Here is an 11,037-nt window from a genome sequence, read left to right on the forward strand (position 1 = left end):
TGGGCTGCATCCAAGATGGGGAATGGTGAACCATGCTAGTGAGATGCTGTGGTGGCCATGCTCAGCCAGGACACAGGCCATGAGGAAGCTTGATAGGAGGGAGCTCATGCTGCATTTTTCATGCCTGGACTGATCTGATGGACAGTGGCACGGTAGTGGAGGAGGTGGTCCTGGTTCTCCTCTGCAGTTCCTATGGTATCAGGTGCTGCCTTGATTCATGTTGTTGGAGTGGTGGGGAGACCGAACTTGCTGGGTCACATGAAGTAGGGCCTTGAGTGATGAAGACATACCCTGAAGCTGCAAGCTTTCAAGGTGTTTTGGCACCTACGTCCTGCAGTGAAGTGCCTGAGAGCCTCAGCTCTCACACTACTTTGTGCCTGATGGCTTGGTAGCTGCTGGCCTCCAGCCTGATGACAAACACTCGGCGCAGTTGTCACAATCAAACCAACAAGACTGGTTCATTGATCTTGACTGATGCCATGGAGCTGGTGGTTCTTGCTAGTAACCAGTACAGGCAGCAGAAGCACCTCCTGGTCCCTCAGGAGAAAGGTGACTGGAAGTAAGGGACAGTTGCGTTGGGTTGGGTTTGTGTAATGCGCTGGATTTGTAACTGTACTGGTCCCCCCTCCTTCCTTTCTCCATGTTGCTGGTTGTGGAAGGAGCTGCCTCCAAACACACTAATACAGGATTTTATCTGGAAAAAAAAATTAATGTAGTCCTAGTGTCAGTTCATTTGGATATGAAGCCTGGTATCTGAGCTTGAAGTGTGTACCTATGTCATACATGTTGGTTAAGTCCTGTATGATGGCTATACGTATTTACCTGTACATAGTGAAGGTGGCATTTTAGCTTTTAAACTGAGAGCCTGATTCTGACTGCACACTAGGTCTACAGCAGTTGCTTTTGGTTTGCACCAATGTAAACCAAGAATCACTTTTCCCCCATAACAAGACATTTACAATCGTGCACAGAGTGTCTCGCATTTGAAGTCAATAGGATTCTTTCTCTCAAAAGCAAATACTGAGGGAATTAGCAGCTGCATAAGCCAATATTTACCGTTTGGGTAATAAATCATCACAGAGACTGCACAAAAAGCTGGTGTCCTTGTCTCAGAGGAGCGATGTCCTGTAACGGGTCAGGCTTGCCCTGGGGCGAGTGGCCGCAGCACTGTCGAGCTCAGGGAAGTTTGTGGCCCAGCTGAGCTCGGCTCTGTGCCCAGCAGCATCAAGTGCTCTGTCAGCTTGTCCTCGTCAGCTTTCAAAGTACTTTCCAAACCTGATCAAGGGAGGTTGCTCAATAACTTGGAAGGGAGATAAGTAATTTCATTTTATTGTTGTGGTGGTGCTGCACTCTAACTTGATGTTCACTTGCCCTGGCTTAATAGGATTGATGAGCTCCAAAGTGGTGCCTGCCTTCTTTTTGTTTTCAAGTTAACCTACAAAGACAAACCAGTTTGGGCCGTGCCCTGAGCTGCTTCAGCATTAAACACAAGGAAGGCTTGATGGAAGGCAGCTCATCTTTTGAATTAAACAAGACTTTTCAGCTTGATATAGCATTGTTTGCCTTGACTTTGCTGGAGGTTTTCTGAAGGACTGATACAAATAAGGAATTGCTCACTGGAAAGTGAAGCATTATCGTATTTAGGAAGAAGGATGTTATTGCAACTCTTTCTTGAATATTTGAATTACACTTTTGCTATTATAAGTCTACCACGTGGCTGAAAAGAGCCTGCAATGGCAGACAAGATTCTGTTTTCAAAGCTCAAGATGAGTTTGCCTTCGTATTTCCTGATGTACTGTCAACACCGCAAACAAGGGAAGGAAACAACATCTCTCCTTAGCAAGCTGTGCATACCGGGCTTTGCCCAGTGCAGAAGATGACTTGTTTGAGCTGTTAACCTGTGTGGTTTCATCTCATGAGAAATAACCACCCAAACTGATAAATATTAAAAAAAATATAAATTAAATTAACTTTCTTTTGCTGAAGCCAGTGGCCAATACGATGCTGGAGGCACTTTAAGTCTGAGCACAATCTGAGAACTGTGATTCACGTTACGCTCCGGAGAGGTTTCTCTCCCCTCTTCTAATGAACATTGGGGAGTAAGTGGGTACTCAGCCTGTGACGCACCTAGCAACTTCTCAGCTGTGCCTAGTGAAAGGTTTGCCTTCTTGCTCTCAGTATTTGGAATACATCACCTTTATTAAATGGGCACATAGTCTCCTAATGAAGCTGTGCCTCTGCTCCTTAACCAGCTGCCCCCCATCCAGCCCAGCTGCCCCCCATCCAGCCCAGCTGCCCCCCATCCAGCCCAGCTGCGCTGTGAGAGGTCTGGCTCGGCAGCCGCTGCAAGGTGATGCCCAGCTCCCCGCAGGGTGCAGGGCTGGTGTGGGGGCAAGCAAGAGATGGAGAAGACAGGAGGCCCAGAGAAAATGTTGTGAACGAGCCAGCATGGAGGAGCTGGAGAAGGTGAGAGGGGTGGGGTCATGAGCCAGGTGAAAAAAGCCCTGTCAGTGTGCTGACGTTTTCCAAATATAAAGAACAAATTGAGCCAAGCAAATATGACAGCGTTTCTGTGAGCAAATTACAAGACCGGTAAGTGTTGGGACGGAACGGGGTATGTGTGCAGCAGGGAGAGAGCTGCCAGCCCTGCGCGGGGGCTGTAGTGCTTCCTCGTGGGGCGGCTGTGCCCGGGGCTGGGTCCGTTCCAGGAGCTGTGGGCACTGGGGCACCCGGGGCCCTGAGGCGAGACATCGCCCAGCCCAGCCTCACCTCTGGGGCTTGCCCCAGCATTCAGCTGGTGCAAAGCAGCCACACCGTGGTGTTGGTTCACGTGAGGGCTTTCCATGGGTGAAGCTCACTCTGATCTTTTGTGCCACGTAGGCCGGTGTGGTGGGCATCTCCCCACTGACAAGGCACAGGAGGCTGTTACAGCACCAGTGTCTGGTGTTAGCTGGCCATTCATGTTGCACAGAAATGCTGTCATGGGGATTAAATGCTCTGCTACTGGACAGGGGACACTGTGAGCCTCCAGGGAGGGCAGGGTCCCACTGAACTGGCTCCATTCAGTGTGGATGGGGAAGAGGAGAAAGGATGGCACAGGCCTAATTGACTTGTTCAGTCCATTTGCAAGTGATCCTGGTCAGGAAAATGTTGCGAACCCCACTGAGGATAGAGCAATAATACAAAAGGACCTACAGAGAGGCAAGAAATATGAGCAGGAAACAATAAAATGAGATTCAGCTTGGAAAAATACAAGGGAATACATGTGGGGAATAATATTTAGTAACAACTTCAGTGGGAGGAAAAGAACAGGAAAGCAGAAAACTGGAGGGGAAAGAAGCGCTCCAGCAAGACTGAAAGTGAACAACAAATTATGTATTCTGAAAGGGAGGTGCTGAGGTTAATGTGCTGAACTGAGCCCCAGACCGCGGGCACTACGGACCACAACAGCCTTTAGTAACACCAAGCCCCACTTCCCCTAATAAACGTGGCGACGGCTGGTAACAGCTGTATGGGGACACGCAAGCCTCCTGCTAATGGGGAGGAGCGGGCTTTGTCTTCTGATCGTGCCTGGCTAATAGGTACGACATTTCAAAGTGGTTGTCCATGTGCGTGTTATGAGGGGGTCATGTCGCTGGTGATGGTTTCATGCTGTTCCCCTGCGTGGCTCAGTGGTTTCGGCACTGTGGGTCGGCCGGGCCACCCCCTTGCCCTGAGCCAGTGCTGGCGAGCACACGCACGGGCTGTGGCCGGCGCTGGCTGGGCCCAGCGCGATTGCCTGCAGCTGCCTTGGGGGGCCACCGTGCCCAGGGTTCCCCTCGCAAGGACACCAGCAGCGTGTTGGTGTCTGCTATGGGCAAAGCAGTGCCGGCCCAGCCTGGATGCGTTTTGCTGGCTTCTCCCACCATCATTACTGCTTACCGTGCGCACCATCTCTGGCACAGCACTGAACACTTCAGTGCCTTAAATAGGTGGTAATGTATTCAGAAACAGGCACTGAAAAAGTAGGCCATATGCTTTAAACTGCAAGTGAGCAAGAACAAATTTAAGGGGTGTAAACAGCAGGAAAAAAGAGGAATTGTTTAGGGCAGTCTGGGAAGATGGGACTGAGTAATGGGATGAAATTGAGCAAGCAAAAAGGCGTACGGCTTCGCAGGGCGGCTTTCCTGAGCCATGAGTCATCCCGCACCGAGCTGCACGACCCACCGTGGAGAGCCCCATGGGGAGCACTCGGCCAGGGCTGCAGGGTGGGTGAAGTGACGGCAGGAGTGTTTCCATTGCTTCTTACAGCCATATAAGGCTAAAAATGTATTTACATGCCATGCAGCAGGTTTAGAAGTGTGGCTGTGATTTTTTTAATCCTCAGAGTTCAGGCTCTTGCATTGTAAAGAAAAGGGGAAGAGCGGCTCTCCTACGGAACAGATACACGTTCATTGGCAGGACCCCAGAGCTGCTGTGCCCATCCTGGTCCCTGATCCAAGGCCAGCCCTGGGCTGCCACGGCACAGTGCTACGCCGCAGCACTGCACCGGGGTTTTCCAGTTACCGTATTACACATGGGAGTATTCCTTCTGAGTTGCAACCAAATAGACCCTGGTCTCAACTAACACAGCAGCTTATAAAAAGTAAATAAACACATCTTAACCACCACTTGCGCTTGCTCAGAGTTTATCAGCAACAGTTTCCACGCTCTCTTTCCCCGTGCCATCCATAGTCACCACGCGCAGCAGGAAAAACCCTACCCCTCTTGACCAAGGGAAAAAAAAACTGCCAAGGGAAAAAAAAAACCTATCAAAACATGAGGAAACGCTTTGACACAAACTGTTGGCCCGCCCTGCTGCGAAGTGCTCGTCACCTCAGCACATCTGCTCTAAGCCATGGCTGACCCCCTCCTTCCCTGCCACCTTTCTGCTTCCAGCCCTGCTCCTTCGCCTGCCCCGGACACCAGGAAGCTGTGACATTTTGGGACGCGCTATGTACAGACTGACCAAGTGTTCAGCCATCTAAGTTGTTTTTACTGTTATTCTTTAAAAACACAGCGAAAAATCCCAGCTTTGCTTTTTGCCAGGATCTGGAGAACTGGCTGGTCAGATGTGCTCTTGTAGAGAGAGGAAAGTAAAGCATTAACTGAAGAAAAAACTATAACAAAGCAAACAAAAACAAAGTCACACCATAAAGTATTTATTAAGAAACAAAGGGGGCTTTTTTCTTCATTTGTAAGAAACACTTTAAAGCAAGTGTCCTTTCAGAGATTTAAAAGCTATATCAAATGGTAACATTGGTTTTACATTATTGTACATGACATAAAAAACCCCACCAATCTCACAAACTTCCTTTTTTTACAACTCAGGTTTCTCTGCCTTCAGTTGTAAGTTAATTTCTACAGACTTAGATTTAACTTATTCTTTTTTTAAAAAAAACAATTAAACAATATACAAAGAGATTCACCTGAATTTCATAGGTCGGAGGAGGTGTCCTCGCCAGGGCATGTGCAAGGCAGGCAGCCCTGTGCTGGCAAGGCAGGGCGAGAGCTGACTTGGTTCACAGTTGGGAAAGATCAGGAGCGCATGGATGGGCTTCTTGTCTGGCCACGCAGTAACAGGTGGGCCTCACCTGGGGCCGAGCACCCCCAGCTCCTGCTGAAGCCACCAGCAGCTGAGGGCATCCGAGCCCCGGCGCCTGCTGCAAACCCAGCTTTGCAAGGCCAGCGTGCCCAACCTGCAACGTGGGCAGGTAGAAACCTAAATCCCCACGAGACCCGAGTGCACGCTGGGTCCTTCAAAAGCCTGGCAGCACCCAGCTCTGGTGCACCTACTGCCTTCAAAGATCCCCTGAGCACCGAGCTGTGCGGGCAGAGCAGAGCAGTCACCCAACGCCTCCAGCAGCCGGTCGCTGCCTTGCCAAAGCCGCCCAGCCTGGCTGGAGGGGAAGCCGGGTTTTGTAAGCCAATCTTTCTGTCCAGGTCCTACGCGCTGAATGGGCGATTGCAGCCAGGAACAGCAGATGTGGGATAAATTACCTATTCATTCATTCCAGTGGTCAAACTATTTCTGCCCGCTGCAGACTGCCTGCGTGTGGCATGCTTACGAGTAAACCATTGGATTTGGCAATGCTTCCGCACATACGCGTAATTTAAAAACAGACATACAAAAAAATAGTAGTATCACAGTTATTGCTACATATTGATACAGTATCAGACAATAAGAAACCTTTTCAGCTCAGGTCTGGTTGCAGTAATTGCCTGGTTTTGGTATATGCCCTTAGTTCTCTGTTGTGGTGTTTTGGCTGAAGAACAACTGGATGGAAATGCAGAGACTATGTTTTTTGAGACAAAACCAGCCTTAAAATAGTTTGTTGCATCCGGAGTGATATATTACAATTAGCACGGTCTGATTATTCCCAGCACGCTGTTGCCTCTTCAACCCAGAGAGGTATTTTTCCCCAGACGAAGTAAAGCAAGACGGAGCCAGCAGCTCCAGTGCAAAGTGTCCCCCCGCCATCGTGCCTCCTCCCTGGCCCCCATGGCATCTCGGGGCACCGCAAGCACCTTCATCCTTTGGTTGGGCCTTTTGCCTTATTTTTAAATGCAGCTGTGCCTTCCTAGTCCCCTGCCCCAAGGGTAAAGAAGAAAAGGAGATGGGTTTCAAACCTCTGCCAGCCCCCCCATGCCCAGGTTGGGGTGGCTTTGTGTGACACCCCCCTGCCCCCCTACAGAGCTGGGGACTCCAAGTGGGCTGGCGGGGGGACAAAGCCCATTTTCCTACGGTCAGACTGGATCACAAGAACGGTTTGGGGCTGACAACTTCACGCACATTCACACGGGTTTACTGTTTCATGGGAAGTGAGGTTAAATCAGGCGTGTTTGGAGTCACAGTATGACCCTTCTCTGCAAAGGCAGTTTCAGCTCAGATGCTGCTAGTTGTACCAAAAGCTTTGCTGAGCGTCGGGAAGAGCAAGCACCTCGTACCCTGTTTTTAGTAAAAAGTTCACAAAGATAAAGTCTGTGCAAACCACTACTGAGTCCTGATCTTGAGGCAAAACCAATCAAGAAGGGTTTCAAGTGCACTGGAAGGAAGAGCCAAATAATTCACACTCTTCTAATTCCTACATAAATACCAGGGACAAGGAAAATTGGTCTTCGTAAGACTAAGCCTTTCACGGCATTTAATCCCAAACTGGGGGTGTGTAAGAAACCATGGGGGCTGGTGCCAGCACCCAGCACGCAGGGATTGCACTGTTTGGCTCTCGGTTGTGATTGTCTGTAAAGCAACGGGAAATGTCATTAAGGAGCTGGGAAAGGAGAAAAGAAGTTTCTTAAGTACTGCAGTCTTGTACAGTGTAACAAAACTCTTTCTATGAATTAATTAGGCAAATACTTCTGACCATGTCATACCTGAAGGGCACTTAATGGCTCCGGCATTTATCTCACAAGTACAGTGATCTGAAATACATATGCATTTTCAGCATAATCCTTCGCCGCTGTAAATCATGCACTGGAATGAGAGCGTATCTGGCAACGTTAATTCACAGATATCATCCTACAGTTTCTGGCAATGGACCCCGATAAAAATAAATGGTTTATAAACACTGTCTGACATGCATGAGCCTTTCAAAATTATTTACAAGTGATGTTCTGGGAGCTTTGTTCCGAGGAAGTATTTCTCCTCCATTCAGTTTAGATATTAAAATCTGTCGGGTGGGGAGGGGGAGGAAGGCGTCAGCGCTACACAGTCACAGCCGGGTACATCTTCTGTTCGCTGTTGGTGTGCGGGTAAGGAGACTGGATCTGCCTGTAGCCGCTCTGCAAACCGTCGAGGAAGGGGGGCACCGGGGTCAGCGGCATCGAGTCGTGCTGCACAGCGTAGCCCACGTACTGGGGGTGCAGGTACTGCCCCTGGTGCGGCACGATCTGAGTAGCCTGCTGGCAGTTCAGCACCGAGAAGTTTGTCGGCATGTTGACGTAGACGTTATTCATGGTCCCTTCTGGCAAACAGCAGTTGGTCTGGGACCTGGTCGGGGGGGCTCTGGCCCCCGAGTTGGCGCTGGAGCTGGAGCTGGCGGCGGTGCTCGACTGGCGGGAGGAGGAGCCCCGGGAGGTGCTGGCACTTGGGATCATGGGGATAGTCTCCATCAGGCGGGTGCCCCCGGGGGCTCGGCTCTGCTGGGGCTCCTGCTTGGGCCGCAGGCATCTGCAGCAGCAAGCCGCCACCAGCGACCCCAAGATGATGAAGGCGACAAACACAGATCCAACGATAAGGAACGGCACGTAGATGGGCACTGCAACAGCAAGGAAAACATCGTCACTGGGGGACAAGGACAAGCCTCAGCAGCTCTGGCAGAAGGTCCCATCCCCCCAGCTGAGCCCACCTCCCCCCAGCGCAGGTCAACGCAGGGCGAGCACTAAAAGCTGTGTGTGCAGCTGAGTATTTTGCACAGGGAAGATGAAAAGGGCTGCTAAAACCAATGGCTGGAGTTTCCAAAAGCATCTTTAAAGTTATTAGCAGGGAGGAAAGCCCACAGCTCACACCTTGAGGGAGGACAGCTTCCTCCCACTGATGGTGGTCTAGTCCACATAAACCACCGCTCCACATCTCACCAGATCTTGTCTCCAAAACGCCCCGCTAGAAAAATCAGGCAGAACGCTGGGTTTGAACAGTGCCGTAGGGATATACTTTGGGGGCAGGATCCCTGCTCAGGGCTCGGGAGCAGGGGGTGGTCAAACCCCGGTGCTGCATTGCATCCCTCCCCATTGCTAGCCCTCTCTGCCTGCTGTCACCCTTGGGGCAGGGGACAGCCAGGCAGTGACTGGGCAGCAGTCAGGGGGGCTCTGCCACCCCGCAGCCCAAGGGATGAGCATCTGGCTGCTCTGCGCTTCAGCCCTGGGTTTAGGGAGAAACCACGGGGCGGGCGGTGGGGTGACAGCACCATGCTCCAAAGCTTCACTACCAGCAGAGGGGCAGCATCCCTCCTTGCGAGGCTTAAAGAAGGGACTTCAGGGCAGGAGGAGTGAGGGTGGGCGAGGGGTGGGAGCAGAAAGTGCAGGTGATGGATGCTTCAAGCGGTGGGGTCAGGAGCCTGACAAGGTGGATGGCAAACACCATCCCTGGAAGGACCTGGCCTCCAGTCGCTCTGCACTCCCTGGGAAAAAGCTGTTTTATCTGCCTCAGTAAGAAATCTGCACGGATATATCCAGGAATAACGAGGGGAAGGTGCCTCCCTTCAGCGCTTGCGAACGCTCCTGACAACACGCCTGGGCTTCATCATTTCCACCAAAACCCAGCAGCCCCGACACTCGGGCAGGGCTGCGGACCCCTGCCTGACCCACGCTAAGGCTGCCACTGCTAACGACGTGCCCCGGGCACAGGGGCAGGGGATGCGGCCGCCCCTCCTGCGTGTTAACCAGTGCCAGCGCAGGGCGACGGCTCCCAAGCCTGCTGAGCAGTAAACATTGTTAAGAAAACTGTTATGAAAAATGCCTTGTTCTCCAAACTGCAAAGGGGGTTTGCGTCTGCTCAAGTCAAAATACCTCCTTGCGCAGCCGATTACATGGAGCGAGTTATTAACCAAAAGGCCACATCCCTCCCATTTCTCCCGTTATTTTAGCACTTTTTAAACAAAAGGCTTTCAAAAAATTGTCTCTACTTTTGCGCCGGGCCCTACAGTAGCTCTTGAGCAGGTGCATGCGCTTGCTACAGACTAACACACAAGTTTTCCGGGAGTAAATCTGTCCTAACTATACCATCACCTCGGGCTACTTCTAGCGCGTTCAGCACGTGGGGATGGCAGCCAGGGTGCTGGGAAGGCACCGAGGCTTTTTTCAAACAGCAGCAGAAAGACTTGAGTTTATCCTTGAAATTCAACCTTGTAAAAACCAGTCCTAAGCGGGGTATCTGAGCTGGAAGGATGCCTACAATGAAAGCGGGGACTGGCCAGAAGGAATTTTGAAATGTCACGTTACTTTTTTTCTCTTTTTTTTTGTTCTCAGATGGGTCGTTTCATTTTTTTCTCCCCTTTTTAATCGGGAGCACAAAGGGGGCCGAGGAGCCAATTCAGAGCGGTGGCAGAGCCGCGCACGACAAACAGCGTGTCCAAGGCTGTCGCAAAGCGGTGTCACCCACTTTTAAAGATGACGGGGCCGGACTTTCAAATAACAGGGAGGGAGAAAGAAGCGGCTACGCGTGGGTACTTCTTCCCGCTTAAGAGCTGCAGGAGGCTCGGCTGGCCCCACCTCCGTTCTTCCTGCCCCACCACTCGTCGGCGGAGGGAACCGGCGCCAAGGGGAAGGAGCGGGCGAGGAGCCTGCCGCAAACCCGCGACGGCTCCCCCGGAGCCGCGGGGGGCCCCGGGGCCGGGCCGGGGCCGCCTCACCTGCCGCGCCGTCGGGGCCGTCCTTGCCGGGGCGGCCCGGCTCGCCGCCGCCCTGCCGCCGGTCGTTGTCGCAGGCGCCCTGGTCGAGGCGCGCCTCGGCGCTGGAGCAGCAGTACCGGAGGGCGCAGCTGCCGCAGCAGATGGTGGCGTCGCCGCCGTCGAAGCGCTCGGGGCACTGGAAGCCGTCCCGCCAGCCGCCCTGCCCGTCCAGCCAGCCGTGGCAGTACTCGCCGCTGGCCGCGGCCCCCGCCGGCAGCAGCCAGCCCAGCGCCGCCAGCAGCAGCCAGCACCGCCCGCCCCGCATGGCGCCGCCGAGGGGGCGGCGGGCGGGCGGTCAGAGCCCCCCCGCGCCGGGGCAGCGCCGCCCGGCCCCCCGGGGCATGCAGCCGCCGCGCTGCGGGGAGTCTCGCCGCGGGTCCTGCCGCCGCCGCATGCCCGGGGCCGGCCCGCGGGGTGCGGAGCCGCCGCCGGCAAGCACCGGCCGGGCGGCGCGGGGGCGGGAGGGGGGCGGGCGCCGCCGCTACTCGCTACTCCCTCCCCGCCGCCGCGCCGCGACGGCCCGGGCCGCGCCCTGCGCCGCGCCCATGGGCGAAGGCGGGCGGGCGCGGCCGCAATCCTCCGCCCGCCCGCGGGCCGCTCCGCCGCCGCCGCGGTGACCCCGTCCGGCGCC

The 11,037-nt window shown here is 53.5% G+C and overlaps 1 protein-coding gene across 1 annotated transcript; it reads right to left on the reverse strand.

Annotated features, from left to right (window-relative positions):
• Window positions 1–5,171: 5,171 nt before the first annotated feature.
• SHISA2 (shisa family member 2) lies at window positions 5,172–11,037 on the reverse strand. Its single transcript, XM_072850473.1, has 2 exons — window positions 10,368–11,037; window positions 5,172–8,276 (listed from the first exon to the last, which is right to left on the reverse strand). Exons 1-2 carry the CDS (start codon window positions 10,669–10,671, stop codon window positions 7,723–7,725), a joined length of 858 nt encoding a protein of 285 aa, XP_072706574.1. The 5' UTR covers window positions 10,672–11,037; the 3' UTR covers window positions 5,172–7,722.

Source organism: Ciconia boyciana, chromosome 1 (assembly GCF_034638445.1).
Source record: "Ciconia boyciana chromosome 1, ASM3463844v1, whole genome shotgun sequence".
Classification (NCBI taxonomy): Eukaryota; Metazoa; Chordata; class Aves; order Ciconiiformes; family Ciconiidae; genus Ciconia; species Ciconia boyciana.

What these genes read in the sequence shown, in the direction of transcription:
- SHISA2 (XM_072850473.1), bottom strand. Translation starts at nt 10,671, where the DNA reads ATGCGGGGCGGGCGGTGCTGGCTGCTGCTGGCGGCGCTGGGCTGGCTG. An exon ending in CGGCCCCGACGGCGCGGCAG is followed by an intron (nt 8,277 to 10,367) that starts GTGAGGCGGCCC and finishes TTGCTGTTGCAG; the next exon opens with TGCCCATCTACGTGCCGTTC.